Source organism: Bombina bombina, chromosome 4, assembly GCF_027579735.1.
Source record: "Bombina bombina isolate aBomBom1 chromosome 4, aBomBom1.pri, whole genome shotgun sequence".
Taxonomy (NCBI): domain Eukaryota; kingdom Metazoa; phylum Chordata; class Amphibia; order Anura; family Bombinatoridae; genus Bombina; species Bombina bombina.
The window spans coordinates 704,210,484-704,236,967 of record NC_069502.1 but is presented as its reverse complement, the minus strand read 5'-3'; the positions used below and the strand labels follow the sequence as shown (position 1 = coordinate 704,236,967).

Sequence of the window (26,484 nt, the reverse complement as noted above, 5' to 3'; positions counted from 1 at the left end):
TGCAATTTTAAGCAACTTTCTAATTTACTCTTATTATTAAATTTTCTTTGTTCTTGTTATATTTATTTGAATTTAAGCTTAGGAGCCGGCCCATTTTTGCTTCAGCTCCTGGGTAGCGCTTGCTGATTGGTGGCTACATTTAGACACCAATCAGGAAGTGCTACATAGGTACTGAATCAAAAATGTGTCAGCTCCTATGCTTACATTCTTGCTTTTTCAAATAAAGATACCAAGAGAATGAAGAAAAATTGATAATAGAAGTAGATTAGAAAGTTGCTTAAAATGGCATCTGAATCATGAAAGTTTAATTTTGACTAGACTATTACTTTAAATACGACTTAGAAAAATGGTGCTACCACACCTAGTCAGTTTATAGTGTTGCTTTGGCACAGTGCTAATAAAAGGCTATAATATATCATGTAATTGCAGGTATAGGGCGAGATTACATTTGCGGCACAAGCTTCAGCGTAATTGCTGAAACCCGCGTTGCCCATAATTTCCCATCGCACATCGGGGAATTACATAAACCCTGCTGGCAGTTCATAAACTGCCATAAGTCGGATAAACTAGCAATGTCCAGAAATGTGAGTAAATACACATTTCTGGAGTCGCCAGTAACTTACAGCAGTTTAGAAACTTCCGGTGCCTAAGAAAATGTAAAAAAAAAGTCAAATATCTCGTAAAAGTCTAACCCGCCTCCCAAAAATAAACCCGACACGTCAAAACCCTGATATCCCCCATCACCCCACATAGCAACTAATAATAAAAGTATTAACCCCTTAGTATTTTTTACATGTAAAAGAGCTGTTTAACTTAGGGCATTGCCCTACAAAAGTTAAATTAGTTATTTGCATTGTAGGGGGTTGGCGGTTTAGGAGTTAATAGCTTAATTAGGTTTATTGCGATGTGGGGGTTGGCAGTTTAGGGGTTAATAGTGTAATTAGGTTTATTGCGATGTGGAGGTTGGTGGATTAGGGGTTAATAGGTAGATTGAGATGTGGGGGACGGCGGATTAGGGGTTAATAGGTTTATTAGCTATATTGCGATGTGGAGGTTGGCAGATTAGGAGTTAATATATTTTATTAGTTATTGCGGTGGGGGATGGCGGTTGACAGGTAGATAGATACTGCCCATGTATTAGATGTTTGTTAATACTTCCAGGGAGTTACAGTGCTCAAATTTTCAGCGCAAGGCTTGCTGCGCCTGCCTATGTGTGGCGAGGTGAAAATGGATTAAAAGTTCTCCATTTTTGCCGCTTAAGTCCTTGCGCTCAATATGTGATACCAACTTGCAACGCGGTTCTATGTTAGTTTATGGGAGTAAAATTAGCGGGCGACGGGTGAAATATACGCAACGCATTTATATGCGGCGCCATATATGTGATAGCAATACCCGACTAAAAACTGTCAATGCCGGCATATGTAATCGCGCCCATAATGTTGGCAGAAGAGTTAAAGGACATTAAAAATGAATATAAATGTAAAAGTGTGCCATTTGTTAATTAAACATAGATCAATATTAAGTGACATATACTTCAAGTGGTGGTAAATAAAAGATGGTGACAGAAGAGAAAGACTTTAAAACAACACAAACACAACAACAAAAAACTCCATTCAAGTCTATTAAAAATTGTATTTATTACCCCCCCCCCCCCCCTTATTAAGTTTACAGTTGGAATATTGTCTAGCTCATAATTTGTGACAAATTCTCCTCACTCCATGAGGGATGAGTCTTGGACACAAACAGTACAAACTTTCACCCTGATCTATAGCAGCTGAATGGGTTAAAATCATCCAATCCAGGATTCTCAGCATTTAAAGAAATAAATGTTAATGTTATACAGCACACAATGCACAAACAGAAGTCATTTAACCAATATAAAAAGATGAACACTCTTTGACAATTAGACCAAAGTACCATCATTTTACCTGAGCTGTTTATGGTTGTGCTACTCTGCAGTGCACCTCCCCATGACCACCTGCTGTTCTTCTGCTTTGGTTTGTGACTTCTTTCGATTGTTCTCCTTACTACGGCTTCATGGCGTTCCTTTAAGACAAACGGCAAGTGTTCAGGCTGTCTTAAAAAGTCTTTATTACATTTGCCATCATAAGTCAGTATATATATATTTTTTTAATAAAAGATAGTAAATGGGACTGAGGTATGAGTGAGGTGGGAGGTCTATTTATAGGCATTTGAGGTTTGGGAAACTTTGCCCCCTCCTGGTAGGAATGTATATCCCATCAGTAAAAAGTTTGTGGACTCTCGCCACCTATATAAAATAAATATTTGTTGAAATCTCCTGATGCTTTTTCATAGTTAAATGGCAGCCATTCTATAGGATTTACTACATTTTGTAATCTGTATTTTTATAATGACAGTCATTTTATGTGTGTGCAAACATTTTTTTACGCTAGATTTGCTTTTTACTACAAGAATCATTTAAGGGACAGTCTAGTCCAAAACAAACTTTCATTATTCAGATAGGGCATGCCATTTTAAACAATTTTCCAGTTTACTTCTATCACCAATTTTGCTTTGTTCTCTTGGTATTCTTAGCTAAAAGCTAAATCTAGGAGGTTCATATGCTAATTTCTAAGCCTGTGAAGGCCGCCTCTTAGCTCAGGGTATTATGACAGTTTTTCAGCACTAGAGGGTGTAAGTACATGTGTTTCATATAGATAACACTGCACTCATGCACGTGGAGTTCCTAGGAGCCAGCACTGATTGGCTAAAATGGAAGTCTGTCAAAAGAACTGAAATAAGGGGGCAGTTTGCAGAGGCTTAGAGACAAGATAATCACAGAGGTAAACAGTGTATTAATATAACTGTGTTGGTTGTGCAAAACTAGGGAATGGGTAATAAAGGGATTATCTATCTTTTAAAACAATAAATATTCTGGTGTAGACTGTCCCTTTAAGTATATAAAGAAATCTCAGGATAAATCTCTACACATTAATCGGAGAGAAAAGTAAAAATGAAACTTTGTAAATCAGATTGAAAGTCTTACAAAACCAAATGCGCTAAGTTATCTCTATTAACAAATTTGCTGTGTTCGCTTGGTATTCTTTGTTGAATAGTAAAACTATGTAGGCTGATAGAGGCTCAGTAACGTGCTTCTTTAGCACTCTATTGAAGCAGTGTTTTCAACAATGTTGTAGCAATGTTATACATTGTTGCAAACACTGCTGCCATAGCTTGCTAAAGATGTGGACCCTCCTGAGGCCCTATCAGCTCACCTACTGTACTTGTCAACAAATCCAAGAGAATGAAGCCAATTTGACAATAGAAGTAAATTAAAACAAAAATTTAGAAAACATTAAAGGGACATTAAAGCCCTTGAGTTTGTACTATAAAAGGTTTAATTATGTGTAGTAAAAAAGCAACAACTTTGCAATATGCCTTCATCTTATTCCCTTTTGCTGTAATTCAAAGGGATAGAACGTTCAAAACGGAAATGTGCCTAAATGCATTTCATTTTGTAATTTTTGCAATTTATAGAAACATTTTTGCTAATGGAAGAATAAATGATTACTGTTTTTCTGCAGCATACGCACATATACTGTAAGGGCTTGTGCACCAGTATTCAAGCTCAGAGAGCTAAAGGTGGTGTGTATTGCTTCTGTGAAGACATAATTTGTGTCAACCCTCCTTCCAATATTTAAAGGACAGTCAAGTCCAAAATAAACTTTCATGATTCAAATAGGGCATTTAATTTTAAAAATATTTCCAATTTACTTTTATCATTCATTTTGCTTTGTTCTTTTGGTATTCTTAGTTGAAAGCTAAACCTTATTTAGGCTCATATGCCAATTTCTCTTAGACCTTGAAGGCTGTATCTAATCTGAATGCATTTTGACAGTTTTTCACCACTATAGGGTGTTAGTTAATGTGTGTTATATAGATAACATTGAGCTCAGGCACGTGAAGTTACCTAGGAGTCAGCACTGATTGGCGAAAATGCAAGTCTGTCAAAAGAACTGAAATAAGGGGGTAGTTTGCCGAGGCATAGATATAAGGTAATTACAGATGTAAAACGTGTATTATTATAACTGTGTTGGTTATGCAAAACTGGGGAATGGGTAATAAAGGGATTATCTACCTTTTTAAACAACAAAAATTCTGGTGTTGACTGTCCCTTTAGACAACTAAAACAACATTATATATAGTAGAACTGCATAATCAACACAATAAAAAACAGAATTTATGCTTACCTGATAAATTGCTTTCTCCAACGGTGTGTCCGGTCCACGGCGTCATCCTTACTTGTGGGATATTCTCTTCCCCAACAGGAAATGGCAAAGAGTCCCAGCAAAGCTGGTCACATGATCCCTCCTAGGCTCCGCCCACCCCAGTCATTCGACTGACGGACAGGAGGAAATATATATAGGAGAAACCATATGATACCGTGGTGACTGTAGTTAGAGAAAATAATTCATCAGACCTGATTAAAAAACCAGGGCGGGCCGTGGACCGGACACACCGTTGGAGAAAGCAATTTATCAGGTAAGCATAAATTCTGTTTTCTCCAACATTGGTGTGTCCGGTCCACGGCGTCATCCTTACTTGTGGGAACCAATACCAAAGCTTTAGGACACGGATGAAGGGAGGGAGCAAATCAGGTCACCTAAATGGAAGGCACCACGGCTTGCAAAACCTTTCTCCCAAAAATAGCCTCTGAAGAAGCAAAAGTATCAAATTTGTAAAATTTGGCAAAAGTGTGCAGTGAAGACCAAGTTGCTGCCTTACATATCTGGTCAACAGAAGCCTCGTTCTTGAAGGCCCATGTAGAAGCCACAGCCCTAGTGGAGTGAGCTGTGATTCTTTCAGGAGGCTGCCGTCCGGCAGTCTCATAAGCCAATCGGATAATGCTTTTAAGCCAAAAGGAAAGAGAGGTAGAAGTCGCTTTTTGACCTCTCCTTTTACCAGAATAAACAACAAACAAGGAAGATGTTTGTCTGAAATCTTTAGTAGCCTCTAAATAGAATTTTAGAGCACGGACTACGTCCAAATTGTGTAACAAACGTTCCTTCTTTGAAACTGGATTCGGACACAAAGAAGGTACAACTATCTCCTGGTTAATACTTTTGTTGGAAACAACTTTCGGAAGAAAACCAGGCTTAGTACGCAAAACCACCTTATCTGCATGGAACACCAGATAGGGCGGAGAACACTGCAGAGCAGATAACTCTGAAACTCTTCTAGCAGAAGAAATTGCAACCAAAAACAAAACTTTCCAAGATAATAACTTAATATCTACGGAATGTAAGGGTTCAAACGGAGCCCCTTGAAGAACTGAAAGAACTAGATTTAGACTCCAGGGAGGAGTCAAAGGTCTGTAAACAGGCTTGATCCTAACCAGAGCCTGAACAAATGCTTGAACATCTGGCACAGCTGCCAGTCTTTTGTGAAGTAAAACAGATAAAGCAGAGATCTGTCCCTTCAGAGAACTTGCAGATAATCCTTTCTCCAAACCTTCTTGTAGAAAGGATAGAATCTTAGGAATTTTTATCTTGTTCCATGGGAATCCTTTAGATTCACACCAACAGATATATTTTTTCCATATTTTATGGTAAATTTTTCTAGTTACAGGCTTTCTAGCCTGAATCAGAGTATCTATTACAGAATCTGAAAACCCACGCTTTGATAAAATCAAGCGTTCAATCTCCAAGCCGTCAGTTGGAGGGAAACCAGATTCGGATGTTCGAATGGACCCTGAACAAGAAGGTCCTGTCTCAAAGGTAGCTTCCATGGTGGAGCCGATGACATATTCACCAGGTCTGCATACCAAGTCCTGTGTGGCCACGCAGGAGCTATCAAGATCACCGAGGCCCTCTCCTGATTGATCCTGGCTACCAGCCTGGGGATGAGAGGAAACGGTGGGAATACATAAGCTAGGTTGAAGGTCCAAGGTGCTACTAGTGCATCTACTAGGGTCGCCTTGGGATCCCTGGATCTGGACCCGTAGCAAGGAACCTTGAAGTTCTGACGAGACGCCATCAGATCCATGTCTGGAATGCCCCATAATTGAGTTATTTGGGCAAAGATTTCCGGATGGAGTTCCCACTCCCCCGGATGGAATGTCTGACGACTCAGAAAATCCGCTTCCCAATTTTCCACTCCTGGGATGTGGATCGCAGACAAGTGGCAGGAGTGATCCTCCGCCCATTGAATTATCTTGGTCACTTCTTTCATCGCCAGGGAAGTCCTTGTTCCCCCCTGATGATTGATATATGCAACGGTCGTCATGTTGTCTGACTGAAACCTTATGAATTTGGCCTTTGCTAGTTGAGGCCAAGCTCTGAGAGCATTGAATATCGCTCTCAGTTCCAGAATGGTTATCGGGAGAAGAGACTCTTCCCGAGACCATAGACCCTGAGCTTTCAGGGATTCCCAGACCGCGCCCCAGCCCACCAGGCTGGCGTCGGTCGTGACAATGACCCACTCTGGTCTGCGGAAGCTCATTCCCTGTGACAGATTGTCCAGGGTCAGCCACCAACGGAGTGAATCTCTGGTCTTTTGATCTACTAGAATCGTCGGAGACAAGTCTGTATAATCCCCATTCCACTGTCTGAGCATGCACAGTTGTAATGGTCTTAGATGAATTCGTGCAAAAGGAACTATGTCCATTGTTGCAACCATCAATCCTATTACTTCCATGCACTGCGCTATGGAAGGACGAGGAACAGAATGAAGTACTTGACAAGAGCTTAGAAGTTTTGATTTTCTGACCTCTGTCAGAAAAATCCTCATTTCTAAGGAATCTATTATTGTTCCCAAGAAGGGAACTCTTGTTGACGGGGACAGAGAACTTTTTTCTTTGTTCACCTTCCATCCGTGAGATCTGAGAAAGGCTAGGACGATGTCCGTATGAGCCTTTGCTTTTGACAGGGACGACGCTTGAATCAGGATGTCGTCCAAGTAAGGTACTACTGCAATGCCCCTTGGTCTTAGAACCGCTAGAAGGGACCCTAGTACCTTTGTGAAAATCCTTGGAGCAGTGGCTAATCCAAATGGAAGTGCCATAAACTGGTAATGCTTGTCCAGAAAAGCGAACCTTAGGAACTGATGATGTTCCTTGTGGATAGGAATATGTAGGTACGCATCCTTTAAATCCACGGTAGTCATAAATTGATTTTCCTGGATAGTAGGTAGGATCGTTCGAATAGTTTCCATTTTGAACGATGGTACCCTGAGAAATTTGTTTAGGATCTTTAAATCCAAAATTGGTCTGAATGTTCCCTCTTTTTTGGGAACTATGAACAGATTGGAAAAAAATCCCATTCCTTTTTCTCTTATTGGAACTGGATGTATCACTCCCATCTTTAACAGGTCTTCTACACAATGTAAGAATGCCTGTCTCTTTATTTGGTTTGAAGATAATTGAGACCTGTGGAACCTTCCCCTTGGGGGTAGTTCCTTGAATTCCAGGAGATAACCTTGAGAAACTATTTCTAGCGCCCAAGGATCCTGAACATCTCTTGCCCAAGCCTGAGCAAAGAGAGAAAGTCTGCCCCCCACTAGATCCGGTCCTGGATCGGGGGCTATCCCTTCATGCTGTTTTGGTAGCAGTGGTAGGCTTCTTGGCCTGCTTACCCTTGTTCCAGCCTTGCATTGGTTTCCAGGCTGGTTTGGGTTGTGAAGTATTACCCTCTTGCTTAGAGGATACAGAATTAGAGACTGGTCCGTTTCTGCAAAAGGGACGAAAATTAGGCTTATTATTAGCCTTAAAAGACCTATCCTGTGGGAGGGCGTGGCCCTTTCCCCCAGTGATGTCTGAAATAATCTCTTTCAAATCAGGTCCAAATAATGTTTTACCTTTGAAAGGAATGTTAAGCAATTTTGTCTTGGAAGACACATCCGCTGACCAAGACTTTAGCCAAAGCACTCTGCGCTCCACGACAGCAAACCCTGAATTTTTCGCCGCTAATCTAGCTAATTGCAAAGCGGCATCTAAAACAAAAGAGTTAGCCAATTTAAGTGCTTGAACTCTGTCCATAACCTCCTCATACGAAGATTCTTTACTGAGCGATTTTTCTAGTTCCTCGAACCAGAAACACGCTGCCGTAGTGACAGGAACAATGCATGAAATTGGTTGTAGAAGGTAAACTTGCTGTACAAAAATCTTTTTAAGCAAACCCTCTAATTTCTTATCCATAGGATCTTTGAAAGCACAACTATCTTCGATAGGAATAGTAGTGCGTTTGTTTAGAGTAGAAACCGCCCCCTCGACCTTGGGGACTGTCTGCCATAAGTCCTTTCTGGGGTCGACTATAGGAAATAATTTCTTAAATATAGGGGGGGGAACAAAAGGTATGCCGGGCCTTTCCCACTCTTTATTTACTATGTCCGCCACCCGCTTGGGTATAGGAAAAGCGTCGGGGGGCACCGGAACCTCTAGGAACTTGTCCATCTTACATAATTTCTCTGGAATGACCAAATTGTCACAATCATCCAGAGTAGATAACACCTCCTTAAGCAGTGCGCGGAGATGTTCTAATTTAAATTTAAATGTCACAACATCAGGTTTAGCTTGATGAGAAATTTTTCCTGAATCTGAAATTTCTCCATCAGACAAAACCTCCTTCATGGCCCCTTGAGATTGGTGTGAGGGTATGTCAGAACAGTTATCATCAGCGTCCTCTTGCTCTTCAGTGTTTAAAACAGAGCAATTGCGCTTTCTCTGATAAGTAGGCATTTTGGATAAAAGATTTGCTATGGAGTTATCCATTACAGCCGTTAATTGTTGCATGGTAATAAGTATTGGCGCACTAGATGTACTAGGGGCCTCCTGTGTGGGCATAACTGGTGTAGACACAGTAGGGGATGATGTAGTATCATGTTTACTCCCCTCATTTGAGGAATCATCTTGGGCAATATCATTATCTGTTGCATTACTGTCCTTACTTTGTTTGGACACTATGGCACAATTATTACATAAATTTAAATGGGGAGACACATTGGCTTTCATACATATAGAACATAGCTTATCTGATGGTACAGACATGTTAAACAGGCTTAAACTTGTCAACAAAGCACAAAAAACGTTTTAAAATAAAACCGTTACTGTCACTTTAAATTTCAAACTGAAAACACTTTATTACTGAATATGTGAAAAAGTATGAAGGAATTGTTCAAAATTCACCAAAATTTCACCACAGTGTCTTAAAACATTAAAAGTATTGCACACCAAATTTCAGAGCTTTAACCCTTAAATTAACGGAACCGGAGCCGTTTTTACATTTAACCCCTATACAGTCCCAGAATGAGGCTCTGTCTATAACTAGAAAGGCCCCCATCTGAAAAAGGTGTCCAACACAGTGCCTGCCGTTTTTCTAAACGTTCCCCAAGATTATAATACCAATAATTAGTTAGAATCTGCATAATATGCCTAGTAAAGCAATTGTTTTAGCCCAGAAAAATGTCTACCAGTTTTTAAGCCCTTTTTGAAGCCCTTTATTCTTTTATGTTTAACTAAGAAAATGGCTTACCGGTCCCCATGAGGGGAAATGACAGCCTTCCAGCATTACATGGTCTTGTTAGAAATATGGCTAGTCAAACCTTAAGCAGAAAAGACTGCTAACTGTTTCCCCCAACTGAAGTTACTTCATCTCAACAGTCCTGTGTGGAAACAGCAATCGATTTTAGTTACTGTCTGCTAAAAATCATCTTCCTCTTACAAACAGAAATCTTCATCTTTTTCTGTTTCAGAGTAAATAGTACATACCAGCACTATTTTAAAATAACAAACACTTGATAGAAGAATAAAACTACAAAAAACTCTTAACCATCTCCGTGGAGATGTTGCCTGTGCAACGGCAAAGAGAATGACTGGGGTGGGCGGAGCCTAGGAGGGATCATGTGACCAGCTTTGCTGGGACTCTTTGCCATTTCCTGTTGGGGAAGAGAATATCCCACAAGTAAGGATGACGCCGTGGACCGGACACACCAATGTTGGAGAAATACAATGCACTAGCACTTTTAAATGAGCAGTATTTGCTGATCCCCCCAGTATCATGTGATAGCCATCAGCCAATCACAGACTCATACGTAACCACTGTGAACTCTTATACATACTTATGAGTAGCTGGTGTTTCAGACAGTGTGCATATAAAATTAATTTAAAACTGCCTGCCCTATCTGAATCATGTAGGCTTAATTTTGAATTTAATGTCCCTTAAAGGACCAGTCAACACAGTAGATTTGCATAATCAACAAATGCAAGTTAACAAGACAATGCAATAACACTTAGTCTGAACTTCAAATGAGTAGTAGATTTTTTTTCTAACAATTTTAAAAGTTATGTCTTTTTCCACTCCCCCTGTACCATGTGACAGCCATCAGCCAATCACAAATGCATACACGTACCATGTGACAGCCATCAGCCATTCACAAATGCATACACGCTTATTCTTGCACATGCTCAGTAGGAGCTGGTGACTCAAAAACTTTATATATAGAAAAAAATGTGCACATTGTGTTAATGGAAGTAAATTGTAAAGTTGTTTAAAATGGCATGCTCTATCTGAATAATTAAAGTTTAATTTTGATTGAGTGTCCCTTTAAATTTGCTTGCTCTGCTGATTAAAAGCAATAACATATAAAGAAGAACAACTTATTATAACAGAAGTAATAAAAATTGCGACAAAGGAACCTTACTTTCTCCTCTTCTAGTTTTAACTTTCTTTTCTCATCGACAGCAGTTCTGCGCCTTTCTTCTTTGAGTCTCTGTTCCTCCAGCTTCTTTTTGCGCTCCTCCAGTTGCTTCTCGTAGTGCTGTCGTGCTCTTAATTCTTTCTCTAACCATAATGCTTCTCTGGCAGCTAAAACAACAACAAGAACCAAGGGAGGCAGCAGCATGAATAATCACAATTGTTTATTGGCACAAAAAGCCCACAACGTTTCGGGGGTTATCAATTAACAGGTATACCTTCCATATTCATACCACCCTCTAGTGGTGGTCATACAAAATTACATCCTCATTTTTACACTAAAGGATATTAAAAGAACAAAGTGTCATTACTCATAAAAAATACAAAAACAAAAGGAAAACAGCCTACAAACTCATTATTATCACAGAACATCTAATAGGAAAATAGACCAATCAAGGTCCCTATTCATACATTTGGGTTGTAAAGTCCCCAATTTGAATATCCAAAAAGCCTCTCTCATTTTTAATAATACTTCCCTGTTTCCACCCCTCCTTGGTCTATGGACATGCTCAATAATTTGAAACCTAAGTTGCGAAATTTGGTGATTTGCTTTAATAAAGTAGTGAGCTACAGGGGCATCTAAATTCCCCTCCTAATGCTGGATTTGTGCTCATTCATCCTCTCCCATGCCTTACACATTGTTTCACCCACATAGAGCAGTCCGCATAGGTATTTGATAAGATAAATTACATATTCGCTATTTCAATTGCAATAGCTCTTTATATCATGTTTCCACAGCTAAAGCAACCCAAACAGGGGTAACATCCTTTATTGGCACTCTTATAAAAAGGAACTAAGTTTCAAACAAAAAGATAGAAAAGTCAATCTGATAATTGCTCTTCCTTAATATGGAATTTTAATATTGACTTTCATATCCCTTAAAAAGAAAATGTATGCTTATCTGATAAATGTATATCATTCTTGACATGGTGAGTCCACGAATAATCATAATTACTGTTGGGAATATCACTTCTGGCCAGCAGGAGGAGGCAAAGAGCACCACAGCAAAGCTGTTAAATATCACTCCCCTACCCACAATCCCCAGTCATTCGACCAAAAGGAAAGGAGAGAAAGGAAGTAACATAAGGTGCAGAGGTGCCTGAGGTTTATAGAAAAATAAACTGTCTGAAAAATACAGGGCGGGCCGTGGACTCACTGTGTCAAGAAATAAATACATTTATCAGGTAAGCATTAATTTTCTTTTCTTTCTAATGACATGGTGAGTCCACGGATCATCATAATTACTGTTGGGAACCAGTACCCAAGCTAGAGGACACAGATGACAAGGGAGGGACAAGACAGGAAACCTAAACAGAAGGCGCCACTGCTTGAAAAACCTTTCTCCCAAAAGAGGCCTCAGTCGAGGCAAAAGAATCAAATTTATAAAATCTTTTAAAGTATGTAGAGAGGACCAAGTAGCAGTCTTGCCAAACTGTTCCACAGAAGCTACATCCTTGAAGGCCCAAGAAGAAAAAAAGCCCTTGTGGAATGAGCCATGATTCTCTCAGGAGGCTGCTGTCCAGCAGTTTCATAGGAGAGAAAATGACAAACAAAACAAAAGACTGGCGAAAATAATTAGTCGCCTGTAAATAAAATTTCAACGCACGCACCACACCTAGGCTGTGCAACAAACACTCCTTATGAGAAGAAGGATTAGGACACAAAGAAGGAACAACAAATTCCTGATTGAAATTCCTATCTGAAAACACCTTAGGAAGGAGAACTAACTAGTACATAGAACCACCTTATCAGGATGAAGGATAAGATAAGGGGAATCTCACTGCAATGCCGAGAACACAGAGACTCTCCGAGCAGAAAAATGGGAACAAGAAGCAACAACCTTCCAAGATAACATCTCAATATCTAAGGAATGCATAGGCTCAAACGGAGCCTGCAGAAGAACTTTAAGAAACAAGGAAAAGACTCCAGGAGGAGTAACAGGTTGAAACACAGGCCTGAATCTGACTAAGGCCTGACAAAAAAAAATGCACATCAGGTACAACCACCAAACGCTTATGCAACAAAATAGACAAAGCAGACATTTGCCCCTTCAAAGTACTCACTGACAAACCCTTCTCCAGACCTTCCTGGAGAAAGGACAAAATCCTAGAATCCTGACTCTACTGCACAAGAAAACCTTGGACTCAAACCAGTACAGATATTTACGCCATATTTTATGGTAAATCCTTCTAGTCACAAGCTTACAAACCTGTATCAAAGTCTCAACGACAGACTACGAGAACCCACGCTTAGATAAAATTAAGCATTTAATCTCCAAGCAGTCAGAAGAAGATGGAAAAAACCCTGAAATAGAAAGCCCCTCCTCAGAGGGAGTTTCCACGGCACCGCCAGCACATCTATCAGAACGGCCTGTGGATCCCTTGACCCCGAACTGTACCTTGGGAGCTTGGCATTCTGCCAAGATGCCATGATATCTAGCTCCGGCCCCCAATTGAGGATCAAACTGGAAAACACCTCCGGACGAAGTTCCCACTCCCTGAAATGAAAAGTCAGACTGCTCAAAAAACACAATTTATGCTTACCTGATAAATTTATTTCTCTTGTGGTGTATCCAGTCCACGGATCATCCATTACTTGTGGGATATTCTCATTCCCAACAGGAAGTTGCAAGAGGACACCCACAGCAGAGCTGTTATATAGCTCCTCCCCTAACTGTCATAGCCAGTCATTCGACCGAAAACAAGCCGAGAAAGGAGGAACCATAGGGTGCAGTGGTTACTGTAGTTTACATTTAAAAATTACCTGCCTTAAAATGACAGGGCGGGCCGTGGACTGGATACACCACAAGAGAAATAAATTTATCAGGTAAGCATAAATTGTGTTTTCTCTTGTAAGGTGTATCCAGTCCACGGATCATCCATTACTTGTGGGATACCAATACCAAAGCTAAAGTACACGGATGAAGGGAGGGACAAGGCAGGAACTTAAATGGAAGGAATCACTGCCCGTAAAACCTTTCTCCCAAATATAGCCTCCGAAGAAGCAAAAGTATCAAATTTGTAAAATTTTGAAAAAATATGAAGCGAAGACCAAGTCGTCGCCTTGCAAATCTGATCAAAAGAAGCCTCATTTTTAAAGGCCCAAGTGGAAGCCACAGCTCTAGTGGAATGAGCTGTAATCCTTTCAGGAGGCTGCTGTCCAGCAGTCTCATAGGCTAAGCGGATTAAGCTTCTTAGTCAAAAAGAAAAAGAGGTTGCCGAAGCCTTTTGACCTCTCCTCTGTCCAGAGTAGACAACAAACAAAGCAGATGTTTGACGAAAATCTTTAGTAGCTTGTAAGTAAAACTTTAAAGCACGGACCACGTCCAGATTGTGTAACACAAGGATGAAACAACAATCTCTTGATTGATATTCTTGTTAGATACCACCTTAGGTAAGAACCCAGGTTTGGTATGCAGGACTACCTTATCCGTATGAAAAATCAGATAAGGAGAATCACATTGTAAGGCAGATAGCTCAGAGACTCTACGAGCCGAGGAAATAGCTACAAAAAAAAAAAAAAAAAAAAAAGACTTTCCAAGATAAAAGCTTGATATCTATGGAATGAAGAGGTTCAAACGGAACTCCTTGAAGAACCTTAAGAACCAAGTTTAAGCTCCATGGTGGAGCAACAGGTTTAAACACAGGCTTGATTCTAACTAAAGCCTGACAAAATGCCTGAACGTCTGGAACATCTGCCAGACGCTTAACTAGCTGACAATCCTTTTTCCAAACCTTCTTGGAGAAAAGATAATATCCTAGCAATCCTGACCTTACTCCATGAGTAACCCTTGGATTCACACCAATAAAGATATCTACGCCATACCTTATGGTAAATTTTCCTGGTGACAGGCTTTCGTGCCTGTCTTAAGGTATCAATAACTGACTCGGAGAAGCCACGCTTTGATCAAATCAAGCGTTCAATCTCCAGGAAGTCAGCCTCAGAGAAATTAGATTTGGATGGTTGAAAGGACCCTGAAGTAGAAGGTCCTGTTTCAGAGGCAGAGACCATGGTGGAAAGGATGACATGTCCACTAGATCTGCATACCAGGTCCTGCGTGGCCACGCAGTTGCTATCAGAATCACCGATGCTCTCTCCTGCTTGATCTTGGCAATCAGTCGAGGGAGCAGAGGAAACGGTGGAAACACATAAGCCAGGTTGAAAGACCAGGGCGCTGCTAGAGCATCTATCAATGTCGCCTTGGGATCCCTGGACCTGGATCCGTAACACGGAAGCTTGGCGTTCTGGCGAGACGCCATGAGATCCAGTTCTGATTTGCCCCAACGATGAATCAGTTGTGCAAATACCTCCAGATGGAGTTCCCACTCTCCCGGATGAAAAGTCTGACGACTTAGAAAATACGCCTCCCAGTGCTCTACACCTGGGATATGGATAGCTGATAGGTGGCAAGAGTGAATCTCTGCCCAGCGAATTATTTTTGAAACTTCTAACATCTCTAGGGAACTTCTCGTTCCCCCTTGATGGTTGATGTAAGCTACAGTCGTGATGTTGTCCGACTGAAATCTGATGTACCTCAGAGTTGCTAACTGAGGCCAAGCCTGAAGAGCCTTGAATATCGCTCTTAGTTCCAGAATATTTAATGGAAGGAGAGACTCCTCCTGAGTCCACGATCCCTGAGCCTTCAGGGAGTTCCAGACTGCACCCCAACCTAGAAGGCTGGCATCTGTCGTAACAATTGTCCAATCTGGCCTGAGAAAGGTCATACCTTTGGACAGATGGACCCGAGATAGCCACCAGAGAAGAGAATCCCTGGTCTCTTGGTCCAGATTCAGTAGAGGGGACAAATCTGTGTAATCCCCATTCCACTGACTGAGCATGCATAATTGCAGCAGTCTGAGATGTAAGCGTGCAAACGGCACTATGTCCATTGCCGCTACCATTAAGCCGATTACTTCCATACACTGAACCACTGAAGGGCACGGAATGGAATGAAGAACCCGGCAGGAATTTAAAAGCTTTGATAACCTGGACTCCGTCAGGTGAATTTTCATTTCTACAGAATCTATCAGAGTCCCTAGAAAGGAAACTCTTGTGAGTGGGGATAGAGAACTCTTTTCCTCGTTCACTTTCCACCCATGCGACCTCAGAAATGCCAGTACTACGACCGTATGAGACTTGGCAATTTGGAAGTTTGACGCCTGTATCAGGATGTCGTCTAAATAAGGGGCTACTGCTATGCCCCGCAGCCTTAGGACCGCCATAAGCGACCCTAGAACCTTTGTAAAGATTCTTGGGGCTGTAGCTAATCCCAAGGGAAGAGCTACAACTGGTAATGCCGGTCTTGAAAGGCAAACCTGAGAAACCGATGATGATCTTTGTGTATCGGAATGTGAAGATAAGCATCCTTTAGATCCACTGTAGTCATATATTGACCCTCCTGGATCAGTGGTAGGATGGTACGAATAGTTTCCATCTTGAACGACGGAACTTTGAGGAATTTGTTTAAGATCTTTAGATCCAAAATTGGTCTGAAGGTTCCCTCTTTTTTGGGAACCACAAACAGATTTGAGTAAAAACCCTGTCCCTCCTTTGGAACTGGATGGATCACTCCCATAACTAGGAGGTCTCGTACACAGTGTAAGAATGCCTCTCTCTTTATCTGGTGTGCAGATAATTGTGAAAGGTGAAATCCCCCTTTTGGGGGGGAAGCTTTGAAGTCCAGAAGATATTCCTGGGATATAATTTCCAACGCCCAGGGATCCTGAACATCTCTTGCCCACGCCTGGGCGAAGAGTGAAAGTCTGCCCCCTACTAGATCCGTTCCCTGATAGGGAGCCGTTCCTTCATGCTGTCTTAGAGGCAGCAGCGGCTTTTTTACCTGCTTACCTTTTTTCCAGGTCAGGTTTGGTCTCCAGACCGTCTTGGATTGAGCAAAAGTTCCCTCTTGTTTATTATTAGAGGAAGTTGATGCCGCACCTGCCTTGAAGTTTTGAAAGGCACGAAAATTAGACTGTTTGGCCCTAGATTTGGACCTGTCCTGAGGAAGGGCATGACCTTTTCCTCCAGTGATATCAGCAATAATCTCCTTCAACCAGGCCCAAATAGGGTCTGCCCCTTGAAGGGAATGTTAAGTAGCTTAGATTTTGAAGTCACGTCAGCTGACCATGATCTAAGCCATAGCGCTCTGCACGCCTGTATAGCAAAACCAGAATTCTTAGCCAAATGAACAATGGCATCAGAATAAAAGAATTGGCTAGCTTAAGTGCTCTAAGTTTGCCAAGTATGTCATCCAATGGAGTCACTACCTGTAAAGCCTCTTCCAGAGACTCAAACCAGTACGCCGCAGCAGCAGTGACAGGGGCAATGAATGCAAGGGGCTGTAGGATAAAACCTTGTTGAATAAATATTTTCTTAAGGTAACCTCTAATTTTGTATCCATTGGATCTAAAAAAAGCACAACTGTCCTCGAAAGGGATAGTAGTACGCTTTACTAGAGTAGAAACTGCTCCCTCCACCTTAGGGACTGTCTGCCATAAGTCCCGTGTGGTGGCGTCTATTGGAAACATTTTTCTAAAAATAGGAGGGGAAGAGAACGGCACACCTGGTCTATCCCATTCCTTATTAATAATTTCTGTAAACCTTTTAGGTATTTGGAAAAACATCAGTAAACACCGGCACTGCAAAGTATTTATCCAGTCTACACAATTTCTCTGGCACTGCAATGGTATCACAGTCATTAAGAGCAGCTAAAACCTCCCTAAGCAACACGCAGAGGTGTTCAAGCTTAAATTTAAATGTAGAAATATTAGAATCAGGTATCTTTCCTGAGTCATTAACATCACCCACTGACTGAAGCTCTCTTTCCTCAGCTTCTGCATATTGTGAGGCAGTATCAGACATGGTTCTTAAAGCGTCAGTATGCTCTGCATTTTGTCTCACCCCAGAGCTATCTCGCTTACCTCTAAATTCAGGTAGTCTGGCTAATACCACTGACAGTGTATTATCCATGACTGCCGCCATGTCTTGTAAAGTAAACGCTATGGGTGCCCTAGATGTACTTGGCGCCATTTGAGCGGGAGTCCCTTAAGCGGGAGTCAAAGGGTCTGACACGTGGGGAAAGTTAGTCGGCATAACTTCCCCCTTGTCAGATTCCTCTGGTGATACATTTTTTAAAGACAGAAAATGATCTTTATTGCATAAAATGAAATCAGTACATTTGGTACACATTCTAAGAGGGGGTTCCACCATGGCTTTTAAACATAATAAACAAGGAGTTTCTTCTATTTCAGACATGTTTATACAGACTAGCAATGAGACTAGCAAGCTTGGAAAACACTTTAAATCAAGTTAACAAGCAAATATAAAAATGGTACTGTGCCTTTAAGAGAAACAAATTTTGTCAGAATTTGAAAAACAGTGAAAAAATGCAGTAAATCAAACGAAATTTTTACAGTGTGTATAATAGTCTAACAGAGCATTGCACCCAATGGATGATTAACCCCTTAGTTCAAAAAACTGATCAAAAAAACGAAATAGACGTTTTTTAACAGTCACAACCAACTGCCACAGCAAGCTGTGGCCCTACCTTCCCCAATAAACGACTTTGGAAAGCCTTTGGGCCCTTTAGAGATGTCCTATAGCATTCAGAGGGCCTTTGAGGGAAGCTGGATGTCACAGTTTGTAATTTTAACTGCACCAACTGTAACTTTTATAATACAACAGTGGAAAGCTGTTTCTAGTCAAAATTTAAGCCAGCCATGTGGAAAAAACTAGGCCCCAATAAAGTTTTATCACCAAAGCATATATAAAAACGATTAAACATGCCAGCAAACGTTTTATATTGCAATATCATAAGGGTATTACCCCTGGGAGTAAGCATGATACCAGTCGTTATTAAATCACTGTATTCAGGCTTAACTTACATTAATCCGGTATCAGCAGCATTTTCTAGTGTTTTCCATCTCTAGAAAAAATTATAACTGCACATACCTGATAGCAGAATAAACTGCACGCCATTCTCTCGCTGAAGTTACCTCATCTGTGTAATCCCCTCAGACATATGTGAGAACAGCAATGGATCTTAGTTACAACCTGCTAAGATCATAGAAACCTCAGGCAGATTCTTCTTCTATTTACTGCCTGAGATAAAATAGCACAACTCCAGTACTATTTAAAAATAACAAACTTTTGATTGAAGAAAATAAACTAGCTATATTTAACCACTCTCTCCTACAACGTCCTTGCTTGTTGAGAGTTGCAAGAGAATGACTGGCTATGACAGTTAGGGGAGGAGCTATATTACAGCTCTGCTGTGGGTGTCCTCAACTTCCTGTTGGGAATGAAAATATCCCACAAGTAATGGATGATCTGTGGACTGGATACACCTTACAAGAGAAAATCCACTTCCCAATTGTCCACTCCTGGAATGTGGATCACAGATAGACAGCAGTTGAGGGTCTCCACCCACTGAATAATCTTGGTCACCTCTGACATTGCCAAGGAACCCCAAGTTCCTTCCTGGTGGATGATGTAAGCCACCGATGTTAAGTTGGAACCTGATAAACCTGGCTAAACCTAACTGAGACCAGGCCAGTAGAGCATTGAAGATCACTCTAAACTCCAAGATGTTTATGGGGAGGACTGACTCCCCCCGAATCCAAAGACCCTGAACCTTTAATAAGGCCCAGACTGCTCCCATCCCAGCAGATTGTAGAGATAGATCCACATAGTCTCCGTTCCAATACCCGAGCATGCATAAATGCAGAGGTCTGAAATGGAACCGAGCGAACGGAATGATGTCCATGGCAGCTACCATCAGACCAAATACCTCCATACATTGAGCCACTGACAGCCGAGGAGAGGACTGAAGGACAATGCAAGAGTCGAAGATCCCTGTTTTTCTGACATCTGTCAGAAATATCTTCATTAAAAGGGAGTCTAACATGGTCCCCAAGAACACTACTCTTGTAACTGGAACCAAGGAAATTTTTACCAGCTTCACCTTCTATCTGAGGGACCTGAAGGAAAGACAACAAGATCTCTGTATGAGAGTTTGCATGTTGCAAAGACTGCACCTGAACTAGAATGTCATCCAGATATGGCGCCACTGCAATGCCCCGCCAGAGCCCTCAGAACCCTTGAAAAAAATCTGGAAGCTGTGACAATGCCGAATGGAAGACCACAAACTGAAAGTGCTTGTCTAGAAAAACGAATCTCAGAAACATGAGATGATCCCTATGGATGGGTACATAAAGGTACGCATCCTTTAGGTCTATGGTTGACATGAACTGACCCTCTTGAACCAAAGAAAGAATGGAACATATAACTTCCATCTTGAAGGACAGAACTCTGAGAAACTTGTTTAGACATCTTAAGTCAAAAATTGGACTGAAAGTTCCCTCCTTCTTGGAAACCACAAACATATTGGAGTAGAATCCCAGACCCTGTTCCAATATGGAACTGGAACAATCACTCCCAGGGAGGAAAAAAAAACAGACACAATGGAAGAACGCCTCTCTATTTATCTGAACTACAGATAATCTTGAGAAGAGGAATCTGTTCCTTGGAGGAAACGTCTTGAACTCTAGATTGTACCCCTGGGATACAATGTCCACCACCCAGGGATCTGGAATATCCCGAACCCAGGCCTGAGCAAATAAAGAAAATCTTCCCTCTACTGGATCCGCTCCCGGATCGGGGGCAAGCCCTACATGCTGACTTTGAATCATTTCAATCCGGAACTGCCCATCAAACGGCTGAGCGATCATAGATTCACTTGTGCATACCCTAGCAGAACTGCAACTAACAAGCCACTCTATTCCGGAACTCACAGGAAGAATTCGGAAGGCGCGCAAAACCAACCTTGCCGACTCTGAAGGAACACGCCTCCTTAGTACTAGGCATTCCCGGCAGCCATTAAAATGATAAAAGTGCTCAACAGAGGGAAAAAAACTATGTGCGCAACAAACACTGCACTAACATAGCTAGTCCTTATCTGTATGTTAACCGGATCAAAGGACAAATGCTGAGCCTATAAAAAACTAATAAATAATAAATAACCCATCCAGTCCTTGTCCGTGTGCTAACCGGATAAAAAGACAAATGCTGAGCCCATCAAAAATAATTAATAAATAATAAATAAATAAGAAGAGCTCCTCACGTCCCCCAGTGCCTCCATAATCTGCCCTTAGTTTTTAAAGGTAACCCCAATAGGATTAACTGTTAAAATAACGTCCCCTGCAGATTTAACTGCTGAAGTGCCATATTTTCCCTGAAAAAGGAAAAATAAACTTGGAACTTACCTAAATATGCCTCTGTCTGGCAGAAGGACAACTCACCTGGTTTGAGAGGGGACCCTCCCTCACATGGACCTGTGAAAAAAGGAAAGACTGAATAAACTTACTCAGGTTTCCAAGATAGGGCAGCAACAAACTGTTTGAGAGGCACAGTGGGGATTATACCCCACAAGTTCCCAAATGCTTAAAAGCCACCACTGCTCTACTGAAGAGACTGACACGGACTACGGCTACACCCCAGAAAAGATCAGAGCAAACCTGCTCTGCTTCAAAATAATAAACTCTTGATTGAAGAATCTTCTTACAGACACCTAAACGTTACCACCTCCTTGCAACACAGGCAAAGAGAATGACAGGGGATTGTGGGTAGGGGAGTGATATTTAACAGCTTTGCTTTGGTGCTCTTTGCCTCCTCCTGCTGGCCAGAAGTGATATTCCCAACAGTAATTATGATGATCCGTGGACTCACCTTGTCATTAGAAAGAAAATACATGGCTGAGGGAGATGGAAGGAAAATGCTTGGATATGTGACAAAGTAAAAAAAAAAGCAAAAAAACCCCTCAACTATTTGAGCTCCAGCCTCTCTGTGTTAAACAAGCACAATGGGACATTAAACACTAAATAAATGCTAGATAGAATGAAGCATTCAAAGAAATGATCTGAGAATACAATGTAGATGTATTTTTTAAAGTTCCATTAATGGTTTAAATATTGGCAAAATAGGTGTAAAGTTTTAGTATCTGTAAAACAATGGGAGCTGCCATGTTGTAACTTTGGTTACCTTCTCTGCTGCGGCCAATTAGAGACAGTTATAAATAGGTCACTAGTGTGTGCAGCCAATGGCTGTGTGGGATATAACCGTGTTCTGCACTTCCATTTCTAACAGCAACTGAAAATCTCAGAATTTCAGAATGGAATTAAAGGAAAAAGGGACAAAATAAATAATGAAATTATATTGCAAAGTCATCTAAATCATTGTATATAACCATCCCTTTAAAAGCAAGAAAAAAAATAATGAACATATATCACATTATTATGTAGGATTCAACTTTGAATTGAATTTCCCTTTAAAAGTGCAGTTTCCTGTTCACCTACTATTGCTTGTTTACTGAATACTGAACTTCCTAAGGTTAGGAGTTAATCCCAAATTATAAACACAATTAAAAACACAATCATCACAACTTGTTTGTGTACTCAAATATGAAAAGTTTGTTTTGTATAGTTCAGTCCCTCATTACCCTTTAGAATGGAATGATGGTGAGCATTATGTGTACAATAACATGCACATATTCAGGATACAGTTTAACAAATATGGTCACAGTTTATGGTTTAAAAGTTCTATGGCATAAGTCCTCAAAACCTAAATTTATGCTTACCTGATAAATTTCTTTCTTTCCGGATATGGAGAGTCCCCGACGTCATTCAATTACTAGTGAGAATATCACTCCTGGCCAGCAGGAGGAGGCAAAGAGCACCACAGCAAAGCTGTTAAGTGTTACTCCCCTACGCATAATCCCCAGTCATTCAACCGAAGGGAAATGGAAAAAGAATAACATAAAGGTGTAGAGGTGTCTGAGGTTTAGTAAAAAATAACTATTTTAATAAAGGATGGGGTCATGGACTCCCTATCCGGAAATAAAGAAATTTATCAGGTAAGCATAAATTTTGTTTTCTATCCTAAGATATGGAGAGTTCACGATGTCATTCAATTACTAGTGGGAACCAATACCCAAGCTAGAGGACACAGAGTGAACAGGGTGGGAGAACAAGACAGGCAGACCTAAACAGAAGGCACAACCACTTGAAGAACCTTTCTCCCAAAAGAGGCCTAAGCCGAGGCAAATGTATCAAATTTGGAACATTTTGAAAAAGTATGCAGAGAGGACAAAGTTGCAGCCTTGCAAAGCTATTCCACAGAAGCTTCATCTTTGAAAGCCCAAGAAGAGGAGACAGCCCTAGTGGAATGAGTTGTAATTCTCTCAGGCGGCTCATAAGTCTCATAAGCAAAACAAATCATACTTCTCAACCAGAGGGAAAAAGAAGTAGAAGTAGCCTTCTGACCCTTACGCTTTCCTGAGAAACAAACAAACAGGGCAGAAGACTGGCGAAAATCCTGTATGTAGAATTTTAGAGCACGCACAACATCCAAGTTGTGCAACAGATGTTCTTTATGAGAAGAAGGATTGGGAGAGAGAGAAGGAACAACAATTTCCTGATTAATATTTCTATCCGAAATCACTTTAGGAAGAAACCCCAATTTAGTACGAAGAACCGCCTTATCCACATGAAAGATAAGGTAAGGCGAATCACACTGCAAAGCAGAGAGTTCTAAAACTCTCTGAGCAGAAGAGATAGCAATAAGAAAAAAAACCTTCCAAGATAGCAACTTAATATCTATGAAATGCATTGGCTCAAATGGAGCCTGCTGCAAAACTTTAAGAACAAGATTAAGGCTCCAAGGAGGAGCAACAGGTTTAAACACAGGCCTGATTGTGACCAGGGCCTGACAAAAAGATTGAACATCTGGCACATCCGCCAGATGCTTGTGTAACAAAATAGATAATGCAGAAATCTGACCTTTCAGAGAACTGATTGACAACCCTTTCTCCAGACCTTCCTGGAGAAAAGATAAAATTCTAGGAATCCTGATCCTACTCCAAGAGTAGCCCTTAGATTCACACCAATAAAGGTATTTACGCCATACCTTATGGTAAATTTTTCAAGTAACAGGCTTGCGAGCCTGTATCATGGTCTCAATGACTGACTCAGAAAATCCAGGCTTAGACAGAACTAAGCGTTCAATCTCCAAGCAGTCAGCTTCAGAGAAAAGAGATTTGGATGGAGGAATGGATCCTGAGTTAGAAGGTCCTTCCTCAGAGGCAACCTCCAAGGCGGCCGAGAAGACATCTTCACTAGGTCTGCATACCAGATACCCATTTGAGGGTTAACCTGGAGAACACCTCCAGATGGAGAGCCCACTCCCCGGGATGAAATGTCTGTCTGCTCAGGAAATCCGCTTTCCAGTTGTCCACTCCAGGAATGTGGATGGCAGATAGACAACAGTTTCCACCCACTGAATAATCTGTGCTACCTCCTTCATGGCTAATGGCTGAGTTCTTCACTGGTGGTTGATGTAAGCCACTGAGGTGATGTTGTCCGACTGAAACCTGATAAACCGGGCTAAGGACAATTGAGGCGAAAAGAGATTTGGATGGAGGAATGGATCCTGAGTTAGAAGGTCCTTCCTCAGAGGCAACCTCCAAGACGGCCGAGAAGACATCTTCACTAGGTCTGCATACCAGATACCCATTTGAGGGTTAACCTGGAGAACACCTCCAGATGGGGAGCCCACTCCCCGGGATGAAATGTCTGTCTGCTCAGGAAATCCGCTTTCCAGTTGTCCACTCCAGGAATGTGGATGGCAGATAGACAACAGTTTCCACCCACTGAATAATCTGTGCTACCTCCTTCATGGCTAATGGATGAGTTCTTCACTGGTGGTTGATGTAAGCCACTGAGGTGATGTTGTCCGACTGAAACCTGATAAACCGGGCTAAGGACAATTGAGGCCAAGCCATCGGAGCATTGTAAATCGCTCTCAACTCCAAGATGTTTATGGGGAGAGCAGACTGCTCCCGAGTCCATAGTCCCTGCGCCTTTAATGAGTCCCAGACTTCTACCCAGCCTAGCTGGCTGGCGTCCGTGGTCACAATCACCCAGGAAGGTCTCCGGAAGCATGTGCCCTGAGACAGTTGGTCCTGAGAAAGCCACCACGGGAGAGAGTCTCTTGTCGACTGGTCTATATCTATCCTCTGAGACAGGATCGAATGCTCTCCGTTCCATTTTCTGAGCATGCATAATTGCAGAGATCTCAAATGGAATCGAGCAAAGGGAATGATGTCCATGGAAGCGACCATCAGACCAATTACCTCCATACATTGAGCCACTGATGGTCAAACAGTAGACTGTAGAGAGAGGCAAGAGGAGAGAATTTTGAATTTTCTGACCTCCATCAGAAAATTTTTCATAGATAGGGAATCTATTATGGTCCCTAAGAAAACCACCCTTGTAGCTGGAACAAGGGAACTCTTTTCCAGATTCACTTTCCAACCATGGGAACGTAGAAAAGACAAGATCTCTTTAGAGAGTTTGCTTGTTGAAAAGATGGTGCCTGAACCAATATGTTGTCCAGGTATGGCGCCACTGCAATTCCCCGAGACCTGATCACTGTCAAGAGAGCCCCCAGAGCCCCCTGAACCTTTGAGAAAATTCTGGGAGCTGTGGCAAGACCGAACGGAAGAGCCACAAACTGAAAGTGTTTGTCTAGAAAGGCAAATCTCAGGAATTTGTGAGGATCCCTGAAGATGGGAACGTGAAAATATGCATCCTTCAGGTCTAAAGTCATTATGAACTGACCCTTTTGGACCAAAGGAAGAATGGAACGAATGGTTTCCATTTTGAAGGATGGTACCCTGAGAAACTTGAAGAGACACTTTAGGACAGATTTGAATAGAATCCTAGACCCTGTTCCCTTACTGGAACTGGAACAATCACTCCCACGCAGTTCAAGAATGCCTCTCTTTTTACCTGGTCTGCAGATAATCTTGAGAGGAGGAATCTGGCCCGGGGAGGGAAAGTTTTGAATTCTATTTTGTAACCCTGAGATACTATGTCCACAGCCCAAGGATCTGGGACATCTTGTCTCCACACTTGACAAAACAGGAAAAGTCTGCCCCCACTTGATTGGAACCCGGACCGATGACTTAAGACTCAGCTGATGGTTTCTTTGATTGCTTCCCCTTATTCCAAGACTGATTGGGCTTCCAAGAATACTTGGACTGTTCCTGCTTAGAAGAGGGAGAAGAAGACTTTTGACCTTTAAAGTTACGAAAGGAATGAAAATTACTTTGACGTCCTTTGAGTCTGTTCTTCTTGTCTTGCAGTAGAAAAGACCCTTTTTCACCCGTAATATCAGAAATTATTTCTGCCAGACCAGGTCCAAACAAGGTCTTCCCCTTGTAAAGAAGTGCCAGAAGCTTGAACATAGATTTTAGCCACAATGCCCTGCGGGCTTGGACAGTGAAGCCAGACATCTTGGCTCCCAGTCTGATACTGTAACTTGCATGTTAGCATCAGAAATAAAGGAATTGGCTATTTTGAGAGCGCTCTCTCTCTCTTCAATTATATATATACATATACACACACACACATATATTTATATATATGTATATATATATATATATATATATATATAATTTTGTTGACTGCTTACAAACCCTCTGTCTGTTTAAAAGCAGTGTTAGAACAAATTGTGTTTATTCACACTCTTAAGCATTATTTAATGGGGCTCATTTGCTGGGTCTGGAGTCGGCAACTTGAACATAGTGACTGGCACACTGAACCAAACAGCATTTTGCAGCGCCACGCAATATCCTCTTGTATACGCCTGGTCTGGCAATTGTAACTGCTATATGATTCTTCATAATGAAACATGACAATGATTCAGTGTTATCATTCAT

At 41.4% G+C, this 26,484-nt stretch overlaps 1 protein-coding gene across 2 annotated transcripts in view; it reads right to left on the bottom strand.

Moving 5' to 3' along the window:
* MAP7 (microtubule associated protein 7) overlaps window positions 1-26,484 on the bottom strand; it is a 331,637-nt gene that overhangs the window by 87,125 nt on the left and 218,028 nt on the right. For both annotated transcript variants that reach the window (XM_053710889.1, XM_053710890.1), the window contains exons 4-5: window positions 10,657-10,820; window positions 1,929-2,046 (exon numbers count right to left, since the gene is read on the bottom strand). In XM_053710889.1, coding sequence (XP_053566864.1) covers window positions 1,929-2,046; window positions 10,657-10,820 — 282 coding nt within the window. The remainder of the gene's footprint in view (window positions 1-1,928; window positions 2,047-10,656; window positions 10,821-26,484) is intronic.